Below are 27347 nucleotides of genomic sequence, written 5' to 3'. Positions count from 1 at the left end.
ACTCATCAGTGTGACCACTGGGTTGTACACCTGAAACTAGTACAACGCTGTGTGTCAACGGTAATTAAAATTTTTAAAATTAAAATTAAATTAGGAACCCTCGCCTTCCAACTTCCCGGCCTCCAGCTAACTCGGGCTCGTTTCGGCCCGGAGTCTTTTCGGGAGGGAACGGCGCGTCCACCCGTCTCCCCGTGGGGCGCGGGTGGCTCCGGCAGAGCGTGCTGGCGGGCTTCCTGCGTCTGTCGCCGCGCTGAGCGCGAAGCCGCGCGAGCTCGGGAGCAGTGCGGAGGCCCTCCGGGGCTGCGGTGACCGCGTCCGCCCGCCCGGACGGCGCTGCAAGCGGCCAAGAGAGCGAACATTCGACTTCCACCTCAAGTAAATCGGGTTTTGTATACAAGAAATTTGCCTTACGAGATCACAGCTGAAGAAATGTATGATATATTTGGGAAATACGGACCTATTCGTCAAATCAGAGTGGGGAACACACCTGAAACTAGAGGGACAGCTTATGTGGTCTGTGAAGACATCTTTGATGCCAAGAATGCATGTGATCGCCTGTCGGGATTCAATGTGTGGTTTTGTACTGTAATGCAAACAGGGCATTTCAGAAGATGGACGCGAAGAAGAAGGAAGAACAGTTGAAGCTTCTCAAGGAGAAATATGGCATCAACACAGATCCACCGAAGTAACCATTTTGCGCATTTTCATTTTGGACTGAAACCCTGTGAATCGCCACCTCTACCCTTTCTTGGTTTTTAATGATTACAAATATTGTGATTTCTTATTTGAGGTTCCAAGTGACCTGCTTGAAACTTTGAGATGTGTTAGAATATGTTTAGTAAACTTGTAGATTTTTGTAAGACATGCCAGTGTTTTCTCTTGCACTTTCCCCTGTTTGATACCACAGGGAGAAAAACAGCAGTTGGACCACATCCAGGATTATGTGGTGGGAGGTGGTCCTAGAGACTCGGCTTCCCGGGAGCAGTAGCATTTCTGTTTTCTTAATGCCTTCAGTGTGCAGTCCAGTGCTCGGCCATCAAGGAACTTGTCCAAGTGTTGCCATTTGTTGAACATCTATTAATAATGAAATCTTTATAATAACTCAGTGAAGGTAGATATCTCCATTTTGTAGATAAGGGAACCAAAGCTCATCATGTTGGTTAAGTAAATAAAATGCTTACATTAAAAAAAAAATTAAATTAAATTAAAATATTAGGAAATCTATGAGGTTAAATTAACATTCTAAAAGAAAAAAAGGATTATTTCAATTAATGCTGAGTAAATTCAGATACATGACTAAAAAAAATCTTTTAGTAAGAATCACATATAAACATAATAATGACTATTTATCAAACATCATCAGCGAAGGTTAAAGAATTCACACATCCGCACCACATCATGATGTTTCAATCAGCAATGGCCCACATGTACAACAGTGGTCCCAGAAGACTGTAGTGGAGCTGAAGAATTCCTATCCCCTGGTGACATTCTATCCATCATAATGCCACAGTGCTACACACAAATACTTATCATTGTGTTATCATTGCCTACAGTATTTAGTACAGTATCATACTGTGTAGCTTTGTAGCCTAGGAGGTGTAGGGTCCAGAATTTGTCACCCCCAAATATGTCTCTTTGGCTTAAAGATTATTTTATGCTGGCAGATTTTAAGAAGCAGTAGATATAGGAGAAGTTCTGAAAACCAACTAGCTGCAACCCTTTGTAAAAGACATTTACATTTGTAAGGGAAATTTCCGTTTGTAAGGGTGCCTCCTTGGCTGTACCAGGAAGAGGGGGATGGATGGCTTTATATCTAGAAACTCAAAAAATATACACTAAATGGGGCCACTTCAAAACAGTGCTGGTGAGCTCTTCCTGTCTGTGTCCGGGGCGGGCGTTGGGTGGTCCACGCTAGGCAGCAGATGCCCTGCCTGCACTGTCACGGTGACAGTGGAGATGGCTGCCCCTGCAGGAGCAGAGACCCCCAACATCAAACGTGGAGAAGTGAAGCACCCATGACATGCAGACCAATGACAGTTCCTTGCTGGATTACGTCGCAGCGAAGGAGAAGGGGGCCGAGAACCTGCCCCACAGTTCGGGGCATATGTAATGAAGCTCTTCCGCAAGGAGCAGCGGCCTGGTGTGGGGCACCTCACCGACTCAGAGAGGATCCTCAGGGACACAACGACAAAAAGCTCTTGCCCGTGCGCATCATCAAGTGTGCCTTCGCGTTCATCCACCTGCTCACCAGCGGGAATCCTCTGCAGGGCCTGATGAACGCCACCATCAACAACGGCCTCAGGAGGACTTGACCCGACTGGGCAAGCTGGAACAGCGAGGCGACAGGCTGTGGAGGTGTCCCCTGTGCCGGGAGAGTCAGACCAGCTGGTTGTTGTGCACAGGTGCTCATGAGGCTGCCTTCCAGCATGGAGACCACTGCCCAGTGCCTGGTAGACGAGCTCATCAATGCGACCACGGCCTCCGCCAACCCCCACACATCAAGAAGAAAGACAGCTGGAGCCCGTGGCCCAGTGCCACTGTGATCACTTTGCTGTAGCCCCAATAAATCTGTTGGCCCTTTGGGGTAGCATGTAGAATAGAATAGAACAGAATAGAATAATAAAATAAAATAATACAATACAATACAATACAATGGATCGGACATGACATGCCAGAGAAACTGCCTTGCATGTCTTTTACCTCTATCTTTGGAATGTTAAAACAGGACAAAATAATATTTTGAGGGGGCCTAAAACAACATTGTGCCCCCCCCATTGTTTGTAAAAGATAACAAGGAAGCAGTTATTATGACTACTGGACTGAAAAAATAATTTCTTTTTTTTAAAGAATTAGCATCACTGTTATTTTGTCTGCACCAATGGAAATCCCTTCTGTCTATATTGATGTAATTGTTCCCCTTCCCTTTCTCATAAAAACCCCTGCCTCTGTCTCCTACTCAGAACATGGTTTGGACTTCTGCCCGAATCAGTGCTTCCCAAGTAGCCATTCTTATCGATCTCAATAAAGGCTTGTTGCCTTTCACTTTGAAAAGCCCTTTTCATTTTAGGTTATTGAAACTCTTCTCACTGTAGACCAGGACTTAAATCTGCACACCAACCTTACTCTTGTTGAAGGTGCTTTTCCTGGTCATCTCCCCTGCCTGACTCCGTCTGCTCCCAATGTCTTCTTTTTCTCCAGGTGAGGATGGTATTTATGGTAATGGTTTCAGCCATTTCCATGAATTACTTTTGTTTCTTTTTCTCCCATTAATTTATCTTTTATTACAGGGCTGGCTCAGGCAAGAACCCAGAAGGGTAGAAGGAAGGGTAGGAGAGCAATAAGCTGTGCCATGTAGCCCAGGTGTGTAGGGGGCCAGGTCACCATGCCATCAAGTTTGTATAGTGCACTCTCTGATGTTCACTCAGCAAGAAAACCATCGAAGGAGGCATTTCTCAGAAATTCCCTTTGCTAAGCAGCAGTGTGACTGTACTCGTTTAGGGGAAACCCAGAAATTGATTGAATTAAGGGTATGATTAAACTAGAAACTCGATATTTTATGTCTCTTTTTTCTTTTTCCTCTTTTTTTCTTTTCTGAGGAACTTGGTATTTCAATTAGGTGCGTTCTTCCTGAATAAATCTGCAATGTAATGTCAATCAAAATCCCAACATTTCCAAGTCAGGCAGGTTTTTTCAAAGCTACTTATGACACAGGCTGAGTACTGTTTTTGTGGTGAGCTCTCTTCATTTCCATCTCGAAAGGTCTTCTTCATCAGTTCTAATGTTACCTATGGATGAGGTCAATTTTTCTGGCTGCCTATTGTTCCCTTATCTAGTTGTATAGTCTTGTGCTAACTGCGTATTGTTTTAAAAACTATTTATTGATGGATAGATCTACATATTTCTTTCCACATTACTCTGTTTCTTCAGAAAATGGTTTTTAAAATACCCTTGCCTATTTATATTCTCAAATACTTCTACAATTGTTAGAATGTACTGGGACTTGGAGGAGCTGGGCTGCTGTCTGTGCTGAAACAAAGAGGGTGTGTGTCACTGGCCATGATGATGTACCCAATCATGAGTTTCCCTATTGTCAGAGGCAATTGAAGCATAGTCACTGGCATCCTGCTGAAAACTGGTTACATCCCCATTGCCCCTTCCCTTCTCTCTTGAACATTTCTCAGAAACAAGGACCATAAATCTCCTGGCAGCCATCCCTAATCAGAGGACATTGTTGTTTCGCAAACACCTACACCCTGGACATCTGGAACTGACCAGCAGATTGACTCGTGACTCCTGGTGTCCTACTCCATATCCTTAAAAAAACCCTCCACCCTTCCCTTGGCACTGCAGTCAGTTCAGACTCAGCCCACCTGGTCGTAGTGTCTCCCTTTGAATAAAAGCTTTTAATTGGACTCTTCTGTCTCTGGGACCTTTCTTAGCCACCTCGGCTACCTAACAAGAATCACTATTAAAATTTCAAAGTATGAAATAGCCTTGACTGGTGTGGCTTAGTGGATCAAGTGCTGGCCTGCGAACTAAAGGGTTGCCGGTTCAATTCCCAATCAGGACATAGGCCTGGGTTGCGGGCCAGGTCCCCAGTTGGGGGCATGCAAGAGACAACCACACATCAATGTTTTTCTCTTTCTCTTTCTCCCTTCCTTACCCTCTCTCTAAAAATAAATAAATAAAATCTTTAAAAAATAAAGTATGAAATATATTAGAGTGGACTGAAACCTTGTATATTAGTTGGAAAAGACTGGTCCCTACAAGAGCAGCATGTGTTTTCAACAAATTCAGGTCTTTCCTAAAATTCATAAATAAATGTCACACATATTTCACATCAAAATTATTCACATAAAAACACACAAGAAATGTTTTGAGGACTGTTTTGGCCCAATGACATCTAGGTTTGATTCCTTTATCCCAATGGTGTGAAAATTGGAGAAAACCAAAACACAGAGACAGGTCAAATAGTTTCATATGCATGTTATTCCTTATTAAATGTAACCTCCAGACAATACTTAAAAGCTACAAGTGTTGCTCTCAGTTCCCTCTGCAAGTAAAAAATTTCAAACTGTTCCCCAAATCCCCAGTTCTGCTGTTTTAGCCTGCTGTTGAGAGTTAAATATCTGCAGGGAATTTTCTAGGTATTTGCTTCTGAAATTGGAGTAGGTGCTCTGGTTGTATTTAAAGAGTAACTTTCAGGAGCTGAATTGATATTGATACATTATTACTAACTAAAGTCCATACTTCATTCAGATTTCCTTAATTCTTGTCTAATGTCCTTTTTCTGTTCCAGGATTTCACTCAAAATGCCACCTTCCATTTCATGGCCATGTCTCCCTAGACTCCTGCCACTTATGACAGTTCTTCAGAATACCCTCAACTTTGTTTATGTTGATTTGACAGTTTTGAGGAGTGCTGGTTAGGAATTTTGTAGAATGTCCCTCAACTGGGATTTGTCTGATGTTTTTCTAAAGATTAGACTGGGGGTTATGGGTTTAGGGGAGAAAGACCATAGAAGTAAAGTGTTATTTTTATTACATCGTATCAAAGTTTATGGTTGAATAGTGTCCCTCTGAAGTTCATGTCTACACAGAACCTCAGAATATGACCTTATTTGGAACTAGGGTCTTTGTAGCTGTGATGAAGTTAAGATGAGGTCACATGCATTAGGTTAGGGCCGGTTCACATGACTGCTGTCCTTAAAAGAAGAGAAAATAGAGAAGCAGACGAACAGATGATTGAAATTATGCTGCAACAGCCAAGGAATGCCAAGGACTCCAGGCAACCACCAGAAGCTAGGAGAGAAAACATGGAGCAGACCCTCCCTCTGAGCCTTCAGAAGGGCACCAACCCTGTCAGCTCCTGGATTTCTGACTTCTGTCCTCCAGAACTGTGAGAGAATAAACATTTCAGTTTTTGTTTTAGCCATCAATTTTGTGGTAATTTGTTACAGCAGCGATAGGAAACTAATACAGGTATAGACTATCAGCATGATTTATCACTGTTGATATTAACCTTGATCATATAGGTGAGGCAGTGTGTGCCAGGTTTCTCCTCTGTAAAATTATTATTTCTGCCTCTTTCTATACTGTCTTCTTTAGAAGGAAGTTACTGTACACAGTCTCTATAAGTAGTGTGTGTGTGTGGGGGGTACATTCCACATTACAAGAAATGTTCATTTGTTGCTATTGCGAAAGAGGTTTCTTCTTCAAATATTTTCATATGTTCTTACCAATATAAAGCACCGATTGTCCTGGCTGATGTGGCTCAGTGGATTGCATGCTAGCCTGTGAACCAGAGGGTTACTGGTTCGATTCCCAGTAGGGCACATGCCTGGGTTGTGAACCAGGTCCCCAGTTGGGGGCACGCAAGAGTCAACACTGATGTTTCTCTCCCTCTCTTTCTCCCTCCTTTCCCCTCTCTCTAAAAATAAATAAACAAAATCTTTGACAAAAGAACTGATACTGTTTGTTGAAAAACTTGTATGTAGCATTATTATTGAATGCCTTTATTACTCCTATTAGGTTTTTTCCCATTTTATTTCTTTGGATTGTCTGGAATTATAACTACAAGTAAAATGTTTTGCCTCTTCTTTCTTAATACTTATATATTGCATTTTTGTTTCATGTCTTATTACATTGTCCAAAACTCAAGAAGACTATTAAAGAGTAGCAGTGATCGATGATCTAGTGTACATTCTAGGATTCTTGTCTGTTGGACCCTCATTTCTTTTGGGAAACTTCTTCTCCTCCATTCCCTATATGTCGTTCTGGAGGCAAGATTGCCAGTCACAGAACCCAACCCTTTTGGTACAGAGCTGATTTCATGGACCAAATTTAGCCAAACATAAGACTATTTCCCTGGCCAGGATGATTGTTCCAAAGGTGGGCAAGAGACCTGCATAGGACCAAACAATTGTCTCCCTGCTTTTTTGTTTGTTTGTTTGTAGCTGGAAGAGAAGAGGTGAGATTCTTTTTTTCTGGCTTATAGGGTAGAAAAGATAGGAATGAAAGTTTCTGATGTGAGAGAAGGGAAAAACTCTCCCTTCCCTCCTCTGGTTCTTTTTGGCTGGTTGAATAACACAGGGGAACAATTTTTAACATAATTCCTGTTGAGTTCAATTTTCAGCTGTTTAGACTTAAAAAGGCATGCTGATTTCAAAACTGCAGTTAGTTTTCTTCTGTCACGTCAAGTTTCTCTCTACAGCTTATCTTAATGCAACCACTCTAGGCTGGGTAGAGCCTGGATGGAGGGAAGCACTAGTGCTTTCCTATTGGCTGAGAGCAAACCTCCCTCTAGTGGGGAGAGGTTAGGGAGGCCTTGGAGACCAGCAATAGGTTCATACTTGTCTAGGCTATTCAGTTACACATGAGACAGTGTGGTGAGAGGTTTTGTGCCGCTCTATATAGTGAATCATATTCTGAAGTGTAGTCCGAGGCATACCTCTTCAGGGGAAAGGCTAAGGGAGTAAACCCCGACAGAAAATCCGGAGCCGGAGTCCCTAAGGCGGTTTGACATTGTAGTCAACACCGGCAACTCCTGCGGCGCACCTGAAGCCAAGCTGTATTGACTTTGTCTTTCCCTTGGACCCTTCAGCTGCAAAGAGAGGGGGGGTCTGCTGCATGGGCAACAGCAGACCCTCCATATCACCCTGCCCAGGCTCTGTAGCTTCAGTTTCACTGGAGAGGACACTCCAGCGTCATCGCAAGATGTCGACTCAACACGGGAGGAGACAGATACCGGTTATAAGCTCATCCGATTGGCGAAGGAAACGAGCGCCAGGGGTCTCCTCTGACGGTGGGAGAGGTCATCGCATCTCACTGGACAGCTACCGTCTCGCCATGGCTCGCCTGCCCCACTGGGTGCGTGGGGATCAGAGAGGCGCCTCTCGAAAAGTGGGCCACAAAACACCCGCACCAGTTAATTCCAAGCAAACAACAAGAAAGAAGCCTCCGGCTCTTCGCCTCGCTAGCTGGAACATCAGGACCATGTGCCCCGGACTTACTGCAGACCTTCCGTGGATCAATGGTGCCAGGAAAACCGCTGTCATCGATAGGGAACTGGCACGACTAAACATCGACATTGCGGCTCTACAGGAGACCCGGTTGGCCGACAACGGAACTATCAGAGAAACCAACTACACCTTCTACTGTCAAGGGAAGTCTCCGGACCAACCAAGACAGCACGGTGTTGGGTTCGCTGTGAAGAACACGCTTGTTAACTCCATAGAGCCACCCACAGGAGGCACAGAGAGATTACTTACCCTCCGATTGTCAACAACTTTCGGCCCAGTCAGCATTCTTAGCGCGTACGCCCCAACCCTCTGCGCCACCACTGAAGAGAAAGAACAGTTCTACCATGCACTGGACGAAGTGTTATCCAAGATCCCCAGAAGTAACGCTCTTTATCTCCTTGGAGACTTCAACGCAAGAGTAGGAGCCGACCACATGGCCTGGCCCACCTGCCTCGGAAACTTTGGGAGAGGAAAGATCAATCAGAATGGTCAACGACTGCTTGAGCTTTCGTGTCACCACGGCCTGTGCGTGACAAACACATTCTTCAAGTGCAAAGAGATCCACCAGGTGTCATGGAGGCATCCCCGCTCCCGCCACTGGCACCAGCTTGACCTCGTCATCACCAGAAGAACGGATATTGGCAGCACCCTCCTCACCCGCAGCTACCACAGTGCAGACTGCGACACGGACCATGCCCTCGTGGTAAGCAAGGTGCGCATAATGCCGAAGAGGTTGCACCACTCCAAGATGAAGGGTCGCCCACGCATCAACACCAGTTGTGCCAGCAACCCAGTTAAGACCCAGCAATTCATCAACAAGATGGAAGATGCACTCGGCGAGGGAATGGCGGCAGACGACATTATCGAATCCAATTGGTCACGTCTCCGCGACGCCATATACAACTCCGCCATTATTGCTTACGGGAAGAAAGAGCGGAAGAACGCTGACTGGTACGAGGCTCACTGGGAAGAAATGGAACCCGTGATCGAGGCTAAGAGGAAGGCCCTACTGGCTTACAAGGTCACGCCCACTCCCAGTACACTTCAAGCTCTACGGGCTGCCAGGAACAAAGTCCAGAAGACCGCCCGCCACTGTGCCAACACCTATTGGCTAAACCTGTGCAGAAGCATTCAGGAAGCCGCCGATATAGGCAACGCACGAGGAATGTATGAGGGTATCAAGAAGGCAACAGGCCCAATCCCCTCCAAGATCGCCCCCCTTAAGTCCAAGACAGGTGAGGTCATCACTGACCAGGAACAGCAAATGCGGCGGTGGACCGAGCACTACCTCGAGCTGTACGCAACGAAGAACACCGTAACAGACACTGCTCTTAACGCCATCCCAGACCTACCAGTCATGGAGGAGCTAGACACCCCACCTACTGCGGCAGAGCTCGGCAAAGCCATCGACCGCCTCGCTTGCGGGAAAGCACCAGGAAGCGACGGAATCCCTCCAGAAATCCTAAAGAGCGGGAAACCAGTCCTGCTACAGCCGCTCCACCATCTACTCTGTCTCTGCTGGAAGGAGGGTTACATCCCCCAGGATATGAGAGATGCCAACATTATCACCATGTACAAGAACAAAGGAGACCGCAGCGACTGCAACAACTACCGGGGCATCTCTCTCCTCAGCGTCGTCGGCAAAGTATTCGCCCGGGTCGCTCTTGCCCGCCTGCAGACCCTTGCTTCCCGCGTCTACCCAGAGTCCCAGTGTGGCTTCAGAGCTGGCCGATCAACAGTGGACATGATCTTCTCCCTACGCCAGCTGCAGGAGAAGTGTCACGAGCAGCATAAACCACTCTACCTCGCCTTTATCGACCTCACAAAGGCGTTTGATCTGGTCAGTCGAAGCGGACTCTTCAGCTTGCTACGGAAGATTGGCTGTCCACCACATCTGCTTGCTGTGGTCATGTCCTTTCACGACAACATGCACAGCACGGTGTCCTACAACGGCGCAACCTCTGAGGCCTTCCCAGTCAGCAGCGGAGTAAAGCAGGGCTGCGTCCTCGCGCCTACGCTGTTCGGAATCTTCTTCTCCATGCTCCTCCAATACGTCTTTAAGGACTGCAGCGAGGGTGTCTTCATTCACACCAGATCCGATGGCAAGCTCTACAACCTGGCCCGTCTACGAGCCAAGAACAAAGTCAAAGAGGTGCTCATCCGTGAGATGCTCTTCGTCGATGACGCAGCTTTGACATCACACTCTGAAGAGGGACTCCAGCAGCTAGTCACTTGCCTTTCCCACGCATGCAAGGAGTTCGGACTAGCCATCAGCCTGACGAAGACAAATGTTATGGCTCAAGGCACGGGGACTCCCCCATGCATCACCATCGACGGATACACCCTGGAGGTTGTCAACGACTTCACTTACCTCGGGTCCACCATCTCGAGCTCTCTGTCAGTCGACTTGGAGGTCAACCGGAGAATCGCCAGGGCAGCCACAGTTATGGCCAGACTGAACCGGCGAGCGTGGAACAATTCCAGCCTCACTGAGAAAACCAGACTGCGAATCTACCAAGCCTGCGTACTCAGCACTCTCCTCTATGGCAGCGAGACGTGGACCACCTACGCAAGGCACGAAAGGAAACTCAACAGCTTCCACATGAGGTGCCTGCGACGCGTCCTGCATGTCACCTGGCAGGATAAGGTTCCCAACACCGAGGTGCTGAAGCGAGCCAATATGAGCAGTTTGCATGCAGTTCTTAGCGAGAGACGCCTCAGGTGGCTCGGCCATGTCAAAAGAATGGATGCAGGCCGTATCCCCAAAGACCTCCTCTACGGCGAGCTAGCAGAAGGCAAGAGGATGACAGGGCGCCCAAAACTGCGGTTCAAAGACATCTGCAAAAAGGACATGACACAATGCTCCATCAATCTCAACACATGGGAAGTTCAAGCAGACGACCGCCTAGCCTGGAGGCTCGCGGTCAGGCAAGGTACGTCACGCGCAGAGGCTGCGCGCAACGAGGAGGCGGCCCAGAAAAGATCGAGGCGGAAGCAGCGTCAACAGCAGCAACAACAGCCATCTGCCTTCACCTGTAACAAGTGCGGCAGGGATTGTCACTCCCGAGTTGGACTGCACAGCCATTCTCGGCGGTGCAGATAGACTCTCAGGAAGCTACGCCATCGTCTCTCGAGATGGACGGCTGCCGCCGCCGACGACGACGACGACGGAGTCCGAGTTCTTGTCTGTATACAAGGAGTTAGCAGAATTTATTTTTTTATTTACACATGTATTTATTTCCTTTTCTTCAGATCATGTCTGCCTCTGCTATTTCTCATCATAAGTGCCTAAACAACCCTGATTTGTGTTGTTATATCTGTGGTAGTGTTACAGAATGGAGGTGTCCAAAAAACCCCCAGAGCTTGCGGCTTGGGGATGGGGAAAAGGAAGCAGCTTTTAGGATGCCTTTGCATGCCTGGGGCTAGTGGCTGGTAACTTTGTTGCACAAATGGCTTTGATGCTTCCAGGGCCCAGGAAGATAGGAGGGGTCTTGGACCATGGGATGGTATTGAAAGAGCTTACAGAGCCTGCATAAGGTTCTGTGAATGGTCAGAACTGGTTACCACACCCACTGTGTCAGAGGACGCAGTCAGGGATTTAAAAAGCAGCTGCAGACATTTTAGTGGGTTTTTCTATGCTGCTTTAAGAAGGACTATCTCCATGCTGCTTTAAGAAGGGAGTTCTCCATGTGGTTTTGAGAAGGGAGTTCTCTATGTGGATTAGAGAAGTCGAGTTCTCCATGTGGTTTTGAGAAGGTTCTCTATGCTGTTTTGAGAGGGAAACATGATGCGGCTTTGAGAAGGCAGTTTACAAGGAGGCTGAGAATCCATGCGGTTTTGGATTGAAAGACCTCCCCAATCAGAATTGAATGATTGGCAGCTACCAGTAAAGCTGAACTGTGTCTAGGAAGTAGGGAAACGGTATCTCTAACTTTTCTAAAACTAGCCTGGTTTGGTAGGGGGAGGCAGAACTATGTGTTTGTGGGTGTTTTAAAGAACATAAGACTTAACAGCAGAAATCCGCAAATAATCTAAATCTATATAACCATTAAATAAACTTCTTTTTCTTTTCACTAAACTCTGGTATTGAGAGTTATAATTCTGGCAGCAGGCAATCGGGCCCCTAACTAAACAGCCTGTGGGTTCTGTTTCAAATCGGAGCAGCCCAGGGGTTTTGTTATAGTAGTTTCACCATTCCCAAAGGACAAACATCAGCACATTTGTCAGGCTAGCCTATTTTACGTATTTTAAAGTAAAACTTGGTGATCAAGATAAGTTTTGGGCCCCTCACAAGGTGTACAAGCAGTGTGTCGAGGGTTTACAGATGTGGACAAAGGGAACACGTGATAAATTGCCATTTGGTATACCTATGGTTTGGCGAGAGCCCAGAGATCTTTTAAGTGACTGTTACTTTTGTATAATGAAAACGTCAGGATAGAACAAGAAAAATAAATGTAAAATAGAGTATCCTAGTCTACCATCAGCCATACGCCCAGTGCCTCATTCAGCTGAAAGCCCAGTGCCAGTTTTCATTGAACTACCGTCTTTCGAGCATGGTGAAGAACTAAGTGACAGCAACGATGAAGATTTTGAAATTGAAGATGACTCAGTTTGTAAGGGATTTGATCAGCATGAGTTGAATAATTTGGCACGAGATTTGGGACTATCCAAAAAGGCTTCAGAACTCCTAGCATCAAGATTGAATGAGAAAAACTTGCTTGAAAAAGGAGTGAAAGCATCCTACTTTTGATCAAGAGAAAGTGCATTTCTGCAGTACTTTCGAAGTGACGGTGGTGTTGTGTATTGCCATAACATACATGGTTTAATGGAGAAATTGGGAATTTTAATCTATAACACAACTGAATGGTGATTGTTCATCGATAGCTCAAAGCAGAGCTTGAAGTGTGTCCTCCTCCACAATGGCAATTTATTTGGTGCAGTCCCAATTGGCCATTCAGTTTGTTTTTGTGAAGAATATGAAGACACAGAGAGAGTCATTGATCTGTTGCAATATCACAAGCACAATTGGATCATCTGTGTTGACCTTCAAATGGTCTGCTTCCTTCTTGGTCAGCAATGCAGATACACCAAGTATCCCTGTTTTCTGTGTATGTGGGACAGAAGAGCTCGTGAGAAGCATTGGGTGGAGTTGAATTGGCCTCCAAGATCTGACCTCAAACCTGGTGATCCAAACATTCTACATGAGCCTCTTGTTGACAGAAAGAACATTATATTCCCACCTCTGCACATAAAACTGGGTCTCATGAAGCAATTTGTTAAAGCTTTGCCAACTGAAGGAGATGGTTTCAAGTGTCTCATTTTGGCATTTCCTAGCCTGTCGTTTGAAAAGATAAAATACCTTAATATGTATGTTTGGTAGCAGAACTTTACTACTTGTACACAATTTGACTTACAGTAACAATATATAGCCTTTATATGAATAAAATAACTAAATAAACAGTATATTCAGGTAATTTTTTCTTTATTTTCTTTTGTATATACGTTTTGTATGATTTTGGGGACAAGGGGAGGGTATCCTTTACCTTAAAAAGTTGTTGTGTTTTTGGATTCAGATGCCAAAAGTTAGTCAAAAACAAGTGTCAGATCTAACTCAATGAAAATTGTGTTCCCCAGTGTAATCAAATCAGCGGGAGACAGATTAACAAGAAAGAATCAAATTTAATTTTGTGCACGTGGGAACCCCCCTACATGAGACATATACCCCACATAAATGAGAGGTTCAAGACAGAAAGGGGAAGATGAGGTATACACATGGCATTCAGGTAAGGCGCCTTGGGGCTTCAGGGGCGAGGAAGGTCATTGTAGGATGGTAAGAAGAGAAACTATTTAGTAATTAGTAGTTTGTCCACCCTAGTTGAAAAGGTTATCTCTGATAATAACTCCTATTATGGGCCAGGCTCCTAATTTAAATTCTTCTAGGTAGTTGGGGAGGTGAGGCAGAAGGTTTTCTTGAGCCCCTAGGGTCTTCACTGGCTTGAGTGCAAAATAATGTGCATATATCAGAGGCACATTCTGGAGTGACTCATTCTTAACCCCTACACTGGAGGCCACTCTCTCCTGAGCAGGAGAAGATTGCTGCTGACAGAGAAAGAAAAACACCAAGGAGAGAATCAAAAATAGTGGGGAGAAGAGGGCAGGGGAGGAGGGAGGGAGAGGAGAGCACCGATGACTTTGTTTTAAAATTCCTGAACCCAAACCTCCTGATTAGGTGAGCCTCAAAATTTCCATTTTCCATTTTCTTTGCTTAAGTTAGGGTATTTACAACAGAAGGATTTTTTACTATCACAGAAATCCTCCTTGTCCTGGTAACTATCATTTGTTAGGCAATTATTGTGTCCCAGACTGAGGGCAGGTGGTCCACCTATACAATCTTATTTAATCCTCATCACAACCGGAGATGTAGGTATTATTTTGAGCTTACATATGGAGAAACCGAGGCGCTAGGAAGCAGGCAAGTTGCCCCTGCGCTCCCAGGTAGAATGTGGCAGGTGTCCTTTGAAGCAATGTTTGCTGATGCTCACGGTAACTTGTTCTCCACATCAGGTTGACAAAGAAACATCCAGGAAAACCAGCCAAAGGAACATGAACGGTCCTACTGGGAAATGCTTTATCCTCACAGTCTAAATTCTTTAATGGAACAACTAGTAGGAGAAAAAGTATGCAAATTCCGAACTCCGTCTTAAAGCATGTGCTAAAGGTCTGTGCTGAAGGCCAGCTACTGAACGGCCACCACCAGAGCCGGAGGTGTCCAAGACGCGGGCGTGCACCTACCAGCGCCCCTGGCTGGCCCAGCTGGGTGGCTCATTACCTCTACCCACCCCTCGGGCCTTGAGACACTACCACCTCCCCCCTGCCCCCCAACATCCAAGGCGCAGAGCCCAGGACAGCCCCCGAGTCGGCGGCGTCTGAAGCTCAGAGGGCCCAGCCCCCACAACGCTTTCAGTTTGTTTCCACGACTTCTCCAAAGTTGGTCTTCAAGTCTGGGAGTTCGCGCACGCGGAGGTGCAAGGGACGCGCCCCAAATCGCAGACTGGCTGGCGGCGTGCTCGTCCGGCCTGGGGCCGGGCGGGCTGAGGCGGGGAGGGCGGGCCGGGGCGGGGACTGGGAAGAGTCGTGGGCCCTGCGCCCTCCAGGCAGCAGCCTCTGCACTCCCTGCCGCAGCGCGCCAGGCACATGGAGTCTCCCGAGAAGCCCGGGGCCGGGCCCCGAGACCGGGAGGCCGGCCCTGAGCGCCGCGGGCCGCGCTGCCTGCAGCTGTCCAACTTCCGAGAGGAGCTGAGGGCGCTCCTGGTCCTGGCGGGCCCCGCGGTGAGTCTGGGCGGTCTGGGAGCCCAGTGACCGTGTCGCCCCTCGTGACTTGGGAGGGGTGAAGCGGAGCGAGCTGGAGGCGGCGTGCGTGCGTGCCTCCCGGGCGCTAGTGTTGCGCTCGCCCTGCACAGCCCTGCCCTCGTCCCCCGGATCGGGGGGCACAGCTGGCGCCGCAGTCGCACGCTCGGCTTTGGGAGCGTCTGGGGAGCGGGGACCTGCTCGCCTTAAGGAGCTCGGCCTGCCTTCCCTGGGTGCAGGAAGCAAGTGAATTCGCTCTCTGTGTTGGAATAAGAGCTCCCAAATATTTCTTATCTGGAGTCAGCCTCTGCGCAAGGAAACAGGGGGCCACCTGTCCCACACTGGCCTCCCCCAGACATCATGCTCAGAAAAAGTGTTGGGTTGAGGTGTTTTTTTATTTTTATTTTTTTAAATCATTAGGATAGAGGTCTTTTTTGCATTATCTATTTAAAAGTAATGTGGGTTTTAAAAACCACAAGACCCACAGAAAAGTAATCCCGTCCCTGTTCTCCCGCCAGTTTGGGCGGTTCTCAGGCTAACAGGGTGAGGGAACCATTACTGGGCAAAAACTCTGTGTGATTTTATGGCGCAAGTAAGCCTTTGGACCTGGGTAGACATTCTGCCTCTGCAAAGCCTGTGGCAGCAAGTGTGCCCTGTGGCATGGTGTCATGTTGTTTGTGGAAACTTGTGATACCCATTGTGGTAGGCACAGTGGCAAAAATAATGCCAGGGACAAGGATGTGAAATGAAAATCCGTCCAGTAGGAAGGGGTTTGTGAAGCCCTCTTGCAGAAGGGAAAGAAAAAAAATGCGTGATTTGAAATCTCCACCCCTAGGTCCCAGGGCCCTGCTCTGATATTGGAAGGTGGGTGAGGAAACAGAATAGGCTTGTACCCCTTCTGCCCTCTGCTCATTCATCTCTAACGTAAGGAGAATAATTGGCTTTGGCCGAACACGCCCTCGCAGAATTGTTGTGAGAAAAGTCTCTGCAAGGCTGTTATTGCTCTAATAGTACAAAAAATAAATAAACAGGGCAGCTTTCTGAGACGCAGCCCCTCCCAGGACAGGTCCTTTGTCCCGGCTGACTCCTGCAGTGAGCTGGCCCCCTTGATGGAGGGGACCTTCCTGGTCTCCAGGGATGAGCACTAGCCTGATGCTCTGAGCCCTGGCCCTTTCTGTTTTATATGCATATAGGTATATGTATAAAACTGTTAAGCACAAATATAATATATATGCTTTGTAGGAAAAATAGAAAACCAAGATAAGCAATAGAAAAAAGCTTTGAAATTCCACCACTGAGAGATAATTTGGGAATTGTCCTTCCAGTCTTGTGTGCGTTTCTATGTGACATGATGGCTTTACCCAGTGAGGTCCTAGACTTCTGGCACCTGTTTAGTCTCATGAACTGTGGATGGAGCCTCTCCCGGTCTCATCTCTGTTCCTACCTGCTGTGAGCGGAGATGGGGCAGAGATGTCCCCTCTTCCTCCCCTGCTCAGGGTCCCACACCCGGCTCTCCAGGGAGGTGCGTGGTCTGGGTTTCCTCTGTGGAACCCTCTCTGCCATTCCCTATCTCCCTTACAGGCCTCTCATGTTAACACTGACCTGGGAGTACCCAGAGGATTCAGGCTAAGGTGTTAGCACTCACCACTCAGCTTACCGAGGCCCGGGAGAGAGTAATGCAGGGCACATGGGGACATGTGGGCCAGGCAGTGCTCACCTGCAAAGACAGGAAAGGGGTGACAGATCAACCTGGCAAGATCAGCGAGGCTTGCAAGGCAGCCTTACAAACTCAGAGACCTGAAGTAACCACACAGGATGGCCCATATTAAAACTTATTAACTAAAAGCAGTTCCTGGCGGGTAGGCATGTCCTAGGCCAGTATCTTCCTTGACAAAAGTCAGTCTTTACCTTAACTGGGCCTGTCTGTTGTCTTTTTGCATCTATGATAACAGACTTTGGAAGGTCAAGGTAACTTTCCTCTTTTCCCAAACTCCTTGGGCACAAGCTGAGACACAAATCCCCTCATTGTTATTGAGTTAATTGTTGATTGTTAAGTGTCCTGTACCCACCTGTGTAAATGACGTGTCGATCATTTTACTTTGTATCCAATCCCAGAGGTCTGCCCGCTTCGCTTTCTCCCGCCTCCCTAACCTGTCACCAGTGGACTTCATGGGACCTCCTCCTTGACTGTGATGTATAAAATAAGGTGCTAACCCGCCATTCTCTGAGCAGTTCTCAGCCTGTTCATATGTTGCTTCCCGGCACTTGTCGTCTGTTTGGCTCAAATAAACTCACCAAAAACTCTGTACAGGCTTGAATGTTTCTTACGTTGATAATACATTTTGCATTTACCTGACAGAAAGCCTTAGGAAACCGTGTGTTTGTGAGGGAGGGGGTGGTAGTAGAAATGACCTAGCCATGCTCTCTTGTCATTAGCACCTCACTGCCAGGCTGACTGGTCAGACTTCTGAAAAAAGCTGGGGGGTGGGGAGGATGGGGACTGCCTGTTCCCCAGAGGCATGGGCGCTGCACAGTACGGCAGAGAGCATAGGAGAGGTGGCCCGCCTGGGCCCAAACTGAGAGGGCCGGTTTCCATCTGTGGAGAAAGGAACACCTGGGAGCTGGGTAACCCTCAGGGCCGCAGGGCAGGAAGACCAGGAGGGCCCCGTTGGGTGAGGAGCATCTGGAGAGATGGGCTTGACTGAAGTCATGAAACAGAACCCACAGGCTGCCCCGATTGAAGCAGAACTCCCCAGCCGTTCAGTTATGAGGGGCTCGATTGCCCACGGCTGAAAAGCATAACTCCCGATACCAGAGTTTGGTGAAAAGAAAAGGGATTGGTTATTTAAAGGTTATACGGGTTTAGATTAATGGCGGGTTTCTGCCGTTAAGTCTTACTTTGTTTAAAACACCCACAAACATAATTCTGCCTCTCCCTCCCAAACCAGGCCAGTTTCAGAACAGAAAAGTCAGAGGTACTATTTCCCTCTGGGAAAACAGAAGTTCCTGGCTTTGTATTTTCCAGACGTAGTTCAGCTTTACCAGCAGCTCCCAATCATTGATTGGGGAGGTTCTGCCCGTGTTGCAGTGTTTTTCAGCTTTTAATCCAGAACCACATGGCACCTTCTTACCCACCCAACCTTATGGCCGGCTGGTGGGGTGCTTCTGCTCTCTTTCAACCTGTGTGGTCCTCTTTCTGGCTTAATGGCTGCCGCCTTATTTTTAAATGCCTGACCTCTGCCTGTGACACAATCAGTGTGTGGTGACCAGTCGCGGCCACTTGTAGAATTTTGCGTGGGCCCTGTAAACTTTTCGTCATCATTTTATGGTCAAAGCCCCTCCCATCTCCTTGGTGTCTGGAATGACTATAGCTATTAACATATTAAGAAACTAGGTATTTTTTAGGAAAATGGCTGTGCTCCACTGAGTCCCATCCCCCATCTCCAAACTGTGGGCCGTGGGGAATTTTTGGGACCCCGCTCTGTAACGGTCAGAGGATGCACTGAACAAACAGGAAGGCTACTGTTTGACCTTCATATGGTAGGAAGCTTGGCTGCATCTGAGCCACTGCCAGTTCAGGCTGCTGGGCAGCCATCCTTGAGGCATCTGGGGGAGCAAACCAGTGTGCAGGCTGGATGATTCCCGGGCACAACGACTTACTCTGAGATAAGGCAGCTCTGGACAGTCTGGTCCTTGACTAGTGCGTTTTGATTGTATGTATACGGGGTAGGGGTGGGGATTTGCAAAGCAGACCCCTCAACCCCATAGACATGGCAATCTTTTCAGATAGACTTCAGCCTTGTGAACAAGGACCTCGGTGATGGGTCTGTGCAGGAATCACTCGCTGTGACCAGGAACTGAGAAGCAGTGCTGGTTAGCAAGTTGGAACTCTGGGCCAGGATCCCCCAGGGACTGGAGCTCAGGAAGAGCCTCTGTTGGACCATCTGGGCATTGTGTTCTGACCTTTTGTCTAGGTGACTTCACTAGTCAGTTGCCACTTAACAACAGGGATGCGTTCTGAGAAATGCATCATTAGGTAATTTCATCCTTATGCAAACATCATAGAGTGCACTTACACAAACCTAGATGGTGTAGCCTACAACGTGCCTAGGTTATATGATATCGCCTATTGCTCTGTAGGAAAGGAAAAATTTTGCATCTGACCCTTCTGGGTTCATGGCTGAGACAGCCCTTTATAAAGGACAGATTAACAGGAGAAAAACAAACAGGAGTTTAATAACACGTATACCTCTTGTATATGTGAGAGAGACTCATGAAAAGTGACTAACTCCCCAAAATGGCTGAAGCCACCACCTTAAATACCACTTTAGCTGGAGACATAAGAACATATTGAGGTGGGGGAAGTCAGTCATGGAAGGTCACCAGGAAAAGCACAGAGAACGAGGGTCAACTAGTTGTGCAGATTTAAGTCTTTGTCTTCTTCATAGACAAGAGTTTCTAAAGATACGGCCATTTTCTACCTGACCTGCCAGGGTCACACCCTTGTCGGTGAAGATTTTCCTTCCAAATGTGAATGTCTTTTACCAAGGGTAACTTGTGCTTCATTTTCAGACCGCCTTCCTTGTCTGCTGTGTCTTAAAATTAACCAACCTAAAACAATCCTATGCCAAAGAGGTACCGTAGGGTGACAAGCTGTTCCCCTACACCTCGTAGACTACAAATCTGTACAGCGTGTTACTGCACAGACTGCTGTGGACAGTGGTAAGTGTATGTGTAATACATTGTGTTAGAGTACACAGCAATAGCAGAGCGGACTTTAGGGACACTTTTGACAATCCATGAAATCAGTCAGCCATGACGGTTATGGTGAGTGCTATGTCAAGACTGAGGTCATGGGGTATAACAGAAACACCCAAACCACATATCTGGACCCTGGGAAAGGGCTCCATCTGGACATAGATAGGAGTGAGACCCCCACCCCTGGTGGGCTGTAAGAACTCAGAGCTCCGACCACCCAGCGTTCCACTTGGAGTGCTTCCACTCCACCAGCTGGGGCTGCCACTGCAGCCTCTGGGCTTGAGACCAACCCTGCCTCTCCACCGGCAGGCGCAGTCAGTGACTGGGACTTTGCTCCGGAGCTCTCTGTGCTCACGTCTATTGTGTAATGTGTCCCTGTTCTGTGTAGAACCTGAATGTAATTCTTGGCTTATGGGGGAGGTCTCCTCTAACAAATGCAAGCATTGTGGAAATGTTACCAGCGATGCTGGCAGTGAAATGGCGCCAGTGGGTACCGGTGAAGTTGGACCTCAGTTTTTGAGTTCCAGCAAAGAAAGAATTCAGAGTCAGACTCAGACTATAAGAGAAAGTTTATTTAGAAAGTTACAGAGGCAGAAGAAGGGCCTTTGGAAGACATGGGCTCAGGAAACATGTTAGAGGCAAAAGAAGGGCCCTTTTGAACTTAGGAGGGAGAAAGATGAAGCTAACATTGGCGGTGGGGGTGGGGGGGAGCTCTGGGTCCTTTGTCTTGAGGGTTTTGAAAGCTGGGAGTTTAGGGGAGGATCTCAATAGAATATTTATCAGCTTTATGCTGATGTGCCCAAATGAGATTTATTCCCGACCTCATCCATTCTTGGGTGTGGTTGGCACAAATGGCAGGAGTTGGATCTCAGCCATCTGTCTCCCTGAGTGGGGTGATTTAGGCTATTTACCCTCTGGTCGGGGAGAAGCATAAACCATTTACTCTTAAGTGTCCTAGGTTGGGGAAGGTAGGACTTTGCAGTTCACTAGACGGCTGCAAACTGCTTGGCTATTTAACTATCCATCTCAGTTTCTCTAGTCCATTTGTCCTGGCTACTGGCCTGTCTCAGAAAGACACAGATGTTTGTGAGTGACTCCTTTGGGGAATGGACGTTCCCTTGCTCATGACAGCTAGGCTGTCACTGGGTGGTAGGAATTTTTCAGCTCCATTATAATGTTATGGGACCACCATTGTATACATTAGATTCACCATTGACCTTGTTGACTGAAAAGTAATATTAAGTAGGTGTTTCATCGCCAAAAAAGATTTATTTGGGGAAAAGGAAAAAGGTTGCGATAAACCCAGGATTAGGCCAGGAGCCCCAAACTGCCGGAGTGGCTGAAGCATCTGACATCTCAGCTTCTGCTTCGAGTTCTAGGAACCCCGGGCTATAGCAGTTGGTGGGGTTCCCTCTAGAGGAGTGTAGGGTCACCATGGGGGAGGCTTGGGGCCTCTGTTACTCTCCTTCAGGCTCCGGGTCTGTCCTCCATGTTCACCTCACAGTGCGCACCCCCAGTCATGGGCTGAGTCCCTCCCTGAGCCGTGCCCAGGGGTCTGTACTAGGCGTTGTTTCACCCACTCCGCCTGCCTTCTGTGAGAAGCCGGTACTGAGGGAGTCCTCACCACCTGCCCACCTCCGCCATCAGCCAAGCAGCCCCCGAGGGGCTCAGTCCCCAGGCTTGGTAAGTCTGCCCAAGATCACTCTCCAGGCTCACAAGTCTTCCCTGGTGTTGCTGGTGATCTTATTATATCTCTTACCTCCACAAAAGCAAGAGTGCTGTCATGTCCACTCCACACAGCATACCCCTCAGTTTGAAGAGGCCTTGAAGTCTGGGGATGGGGAAGCTGGATTACTTTTCCATCCCCACCCATACCCTCTCTATACAAACACGCACTTTGGAACGATCTGTGAAAACTTGAAATATGTATACCCTTTGAAAACAATTACATTTCTAGGAATTTCTCTTAAAGGATATCTTCCCCCAAGCATTCAAAGAAATGTGTGCAGCCCTGGCTGATGTGGCTCAGCGGATTGAGCACCGGCCTATGAACCAATAGGGTCACTGGTTCGATTCCCAGTCAGGGCACATGCCTGGGTTGCAGGCCAGGTCCCCAGTTGGGGGCCCATGAGAGGCAACCACACATGGGTGTTTCTCTTCCTCTCTTTCTCTCTCCCTTCCCCTATCTCTAAAACTAAATAAAATCTAAAAGAAAAAAAAAAAGAGATGTGTGCAAGTGGGAAGTTCATTACTATGGACAGGCCATGGATTGAATTAATAAGCGATGCATTCATACAATGGGAAAAAAAGGGAAAAGGTTGCATTTAGACATTACAAGCCATGTGCACACATTGCTTGGTGTGCCAAGATGGAGAAGCTCATACACAAGAGTGATGGGCGGGAAAGGAAGGTAGGGGAGGGACCGTTACAACCATAGAGCTTTACTGTGAGCATAGAACTCTTCCTGCAGGACTCTCCGGAGGACTGAGTTCAGCACTCCTCCCATAACCCCGAGCCCCTCCCACGGACGCAGGTTCATCTAAAGTCTCCGCCATAATCTCTATCATCCAGATGTCATTATGCAGCCAGCATGTGGTTGTATTCCCACCCTTGGACTGGGCGCTCACCCTGAGGAAAGGCCCCTTCTCCACCCAAGTGAAGGTGTCCTGTGCAGTATGATTTGTAACATCAAAATCCGGGGAGCCGCCCAAAGGCCGGCCCTACGGAGACGGAGCTCGTTTTCCTGTGAAGCCATGAGAAGTTTCCGTGTGGCCTGCAGAGAGGCCACGCTCCACAGAGGAGGGGAGAGCAGACTCGTGACACAACTGACTGCAACGGTTTATGCATATAAACGCTTAAGGGACAAGTATCTGAAGAGGTTTGAAAGCGACGCTGAGTTTACAGAAAGAACGGACCCTGTGATTCTTACAGCTGCATAAACTCACAGACGAAGAGACACTGAGTGAAGCCACAGGGTAGTGTCAGAGCTGCTGCTGTGTCCCCGGCTCCAGCTTCAGGTTCTGCAGAATTGGGCTTTTCGTGCGGACCATCTGTATTTACACCCCTGCCCCTCAGCTTTCAGTGTCCCTTGGCTTTGGCTTACTTCTGCAATGCATTCGGAAAATGTCCCCTGTGCCGAGTAGCAGGAGGCCTTGTTGGAGCTTAGTCACCCGTAGTTTCTGTGTAGCGGGAGAGGTGCCTGGGCCATGGCTGGAAGTGGATGCAGAAACGGCGTGCTCCCCCACCTCCGCATGGTTTGGAGCGGGCCTTTCAAGTCCTGAAGATCTGGGTCCATCAACGGAGTTGAACACTCTCTCCACAGATGTGGGTTCTGGGGAGGAAAGAGGGCTGTCATCTGAAACGTCAGGGGTGGGAACCTGAAAATTCGGACCCACTGCCGTGTTGGAAGCGAAGACTAGAAGCCGCCATGGGAAACCCAAGCAGAACAGAGCCTTGTCTGAGCTCAGAACCCAGGAGTATGTTTCCCGTGAAGGGCTGAGAAGCTGGGCAGCCCTGTTGTCTCTAAGCACCTGCTGTCTTTCCTGGGGGGGGAGGGGGGGGCGGGAGTCGGCGGGGTCCACTGCCTGGACCACAGGAGCCTTCTGGGACCGAAAGGCTTTCCTTCGACGTGTTGGACTGACTGGCTCCGGCGAGGGGTGGGTGGGCGGTGAGCAGGTGGATTTAAATTAACTGAAGGAAACAAGGTAAGTGTCCAGACCTGCAGCTAAAGCATTACAGCGATTCCCAGTGACTCCTGGGCCTGTGAGGAGGGATAGCTCAGTGCTCCAGAGGCGGAATGTGCTCTGCTCCCTGAGGCCTCCCAGAGCTCAGGAATTAATGGTGCTCCGCAGACCCGTAACATAACCCTTCCCGCGAGGTTCCCGGCCCCGTTGGCTGGTGTTATTTCTGTCTCAGCTGCTCCCGTCTGTGGACTTTCTTGCTGGCTACTGGAGGCCGTTCTCTCCAGTTCTCACTGTGAATCTGGGATAGCAAGGGGTTTATCTCAGAACGCAGCTTCTGAAAACTTCAGAGAGAAATATACATGTGATCTATGGCAGGAGGCTCTAAGGTGAAAAATAAATTTTAAAAGCTAGGAAGCTTTTAAAAAGGTGATTCTGATAGCAGTTACAAGTGTACTTTTTACTATGTTTTGAGAAGCCCACCGGAAATCCCACTTTGAGCCGCGCAGGCTGGTTCAGGAAAAGCTCCTTTCCTCCTGCCCGGGGTGGGTTTGGCGAGGGCGGGGGTGCCCCAGGAGCCGCAGCCCTCTCCGTCCACGGTGGCGTCACCTGTTGTTCTCCGTCTCTCCCCAGTTCTTGGCCCAGCTGATGGTGTTTCTGATCAGCTTCGTGAGCTCCGTGTTCTGCGGCCATCTGGGAAAGCTGGAACTGGACGCCGTCACCCTGGCGACCGCAGTGCGTACGGGGCTGGCCTAAGGCGTCCGCGCCAGCCGCACCCGTTTCCGCGCGCTGCCCGGGGGGTCACCGCAGTCCAGTAGCTTAAACCAGCGCGAGGGGTTGTCCCGCAGTGCTGGGCTCGGAGGTCTGAAGTGGGCTTCACGGCGCTAACTCAGATCACGGCGTGGGCAGGGCTGCAGCCCGATTGCCCTTTGCCCTAGAACTCCACATATTGCCACATTCTGGGGTGAGGACAGGGACATCTCTGAGGGGGCGTTATTCTGCCCACCGCCTCGGCTTGCTCCCACACCCGGCAGAAGGGACTGGGGAAGAGGGGCGGAGCGCTGACGTCAGCAGAGACCGCGGCGCCCACCCCCGCCCACCGACCTGTGCGTCTCTCTCAGAGTCCTGCCCTAGGAGCTGAACAGGAGGATGGAATCCTGCATCCTAATAGCTAAAGCCCAGATCCTCCCTGGATCTTCTATGCAACGCCGCCAAACCAGAGGGAGATGCCTGTGGCCTCTGCGGGGGGTAACGGGCTATGCGTGGCCCACGGGCCCGGCCAGCTAGGTGTCCTTAGAAAGGAGGACCCAGCGGCTGTCAGCACGCGTGTCCCTATTCTCCTCAGCTTCCCCACTCCCCTTTGCTCCTGCCCTGACGAGGCTCATACTCACCTGCCTGCTCCGTCCAGGCGTTGTAATCTGTGAACTGGGCAAGTCTACTCTGAACTAGTCCCCAGGTACATATAAACAGATTATCTTGCTTTTAGGGGGCAACATGGACAACCCCAGGATTAATTATCCTTTTTCGTTTTTAATGTTTGGGAGTCTGGGGGAAGACAGAAAGGTACTCAGCTAGCCTTCGGTAGATTCTCTTTGGTCAGGGAAGCACAAGAAAGCTGGAGCCTCTGGGCTGGGCTCGGTGTGGGTGGTCAGCCGGGCGTCTCCCTGCAGACTCAGGTGGAGGTAGCAGGTTCCAGACAAGGAGAGCATCAAATGTCCTGCCACATCACTCCCTGATTTGGGGGTTGAGGTTTGGGCTCCCCAAAGCGCCAGGAACCCCGGGGTTGTATTGCTGACCTGGGAGGCCTCTGGCACTGGCCTTGACCTGGGAGACTTGCTTCTGCACTCCCAGGTCCCTCAGGCTATCATAACAAGCCATGCTTGCTCTTGAGCAGGCGCACCTACCCAAGACTGCCGCTGTGCCACGCCGCCTCCCCCCAGGAAGGGTTTGCAGTCCTCTGAAACGAGGGAGCAAAATGCTTAAGATTTAAAAAAGAAAAAGGCTGAGTAACAACCTCGGCCTTGATTTTTCTTCCTCCCGAAACCTGAGCATGCCCTTCAGTTCAGCGGGCCTGGGGATCTGGGCAGGGGCTGCAGGCGGATGGTGGAGGTGACTGCAGTGACAGGGCTGGCGCAGCGCCTGTGGCTCCAATCAGGGCACACAGAGAGTTTGCCCTCCTGCCCTCCTTGAACTCTGAGTGGCCTCTCCTGTGCATTTATTTCCAGGTGATCAATGTCACCGGTATCTCCGTGGGATTTGGCTTATCTTCTGCTTGTGACACCCTCATGTCTCAGGTAAACGGAAGCCCCAGGTTACCCCTCACAGTGACCTGGAGCTCTCTCCTGAGTGTGTCTGGAAGAACCCCACCAGCAGGAGCGGTCATGTGCCCAGAGGGACAAAACCCCGAGTGGCCAACCCTGCAGCGTGTTGCCTGCCATCTGCCACAGCTCTGCTTGCCTGCCTCCTCTGAGGTGTGGCTAGGAGTCTGTCTCAGGCCTGTGCGGGTCGTATGTATCTGCGTGACTCTCTTATACTACGTTTTGACCAGATGGAGGCCATTTTGTACAAGTCCCTTCTGTCACTTTCCACATCATTGAGTTTGGGACAGTCCGTGCTTCTCCAACTTCAGTGTTCATCAGAATCACCTGGGGGATAGTTGCGACCCAGGTGGGCGGGCTTCACCCAAGGGCATGCTGGTAATGATGGACAACCCAGTGTTGGGTGGCAAGTGTTCCTAAAATTCCCCAAAGAGGCTGACGACCCATCACTGCACCTAGAGCCTATGCAGGGAACTTACAGGGGCGGCGCACCTAGGTGGCTGCAAGGCCACCTGGAGTCCTCTGTGCCATGTGGCAGGCACTATGGGGACATATGGGGCAGGGAAAGATGGACGGGGCACTGCGGTGAGACCCGCCCCAGGCAAGGGGAGGCTTCACATGCTGCCCCCGGCAGGCCTGTTCTAGGAGCCAGCACAAACCAGCACCCTGTGGAACATGGGGAGGGGCCCGTCAGACCGTCTCGAGGAAACTTAGGGGAAACACATCATGGAATAATCTCTCCTCCACCCCACCCCCACGACCACCTCTTACAATGTTCCGTGCCCCCTTCTTCCCCGAGGGGCCCTGAGGGATCAGCAAAGGGCTTCGTTAGTAGACACATAGCTCGCTTAGTTACCAGTTGGGCACATTAGGGACACAGTCCACAGCAACAGTGTAGACACGTGCAAGAAAAAGAAAGAATTAAAAGAAGGAATCCAAGTGTTAGTAACAATGTTTTCCATCATGCCCCTGAGGATCAGGACTAGCGTGCCCGGTCACCTAGGCTTGGGGTTGGGTCACTCGGTGTTTACTTGAGGTTTCATATGTGTTAATGAAGACGAAATCATAGCAGATTCACCTGGTATAAAAACCACAACGTTCAGCTGGGGTGCGGCTCCCCCCATAACTATTGGTTGCCACAGGAACAGCAGAAGTCTAAGGTTGGGAAGACCAATATTTAGTAGGGACTTGAATCGGGAGGGCTTCTTCTATGAGTGTGATGCT

General features: G+C 49.0%; 1 protein-coding gene and 2 pseudogenes across 3 annotated transcripts in view; all 3 read left to right on the top strand.

The window, feature by feature from the left end:
- The first annotated feature begins 315 nt into the window (after positions 1–315).
- LOC149997450 (splicing factor 3B subunit 6 pseudogene) lies at positions 316–818 on the top strand (annotated as a pseudogene).
- A 1138-nt stretch (positions 819–1956) lies between these two features.
- LOC149997449 (small ribosomal subunit protein uS7 pseudogene) lies at positions 1957–2543 on the top strand (annotated as a pseudogene).
- Positions 2544–15161: 12618 nt separating this feature from the next.
- Positions 15162–27347, top strand: part of SLC47A1 (solute carrier family 47 member 1) — a 47216-nt gene continuing 35030 nt past the window's right edge. For all 3 annotated transcript variants that reach the window (XM_090290684.1, XM_090290686.1, XM_090290685.1), the window contains exons 1-3: positions 15162–15349; positions 24439–24540; positions 26031–26099. In XM_090290684.1, the coding sequence (XP_090146810.1) occupies positions 15215–15349; positions 24439–24540; positions 26031–26099 (306 nt within the window). In that variant the 5' untranslated portion in view covers positions 15162–15214. The remainder of the gene's footprint in view (positions 15350–24438; positions 24541–26030; positions 26100–27347) is intronic.

The sequence above is a fragment of the Furipterus horrens genome, unplaced genomic scaffold (assembly GCF_987537825.1).
Source record: "Furipterus horrens unplaced genomic scaffold, mFurHor1.1.pri manual_scaffold_11, whole genome shotgun sequence".
Taxonomy (NCBI): Eukaryota; Metazoa; Chordata; class Mammalia; order Chiroptera; family Furipteridae; genus Furipterus; species Furipterus horrens.
Note: the sequence above shows the minus strand (reverse complement) of the source record. Positions and strands in the feature narration are given on the sequence as shown.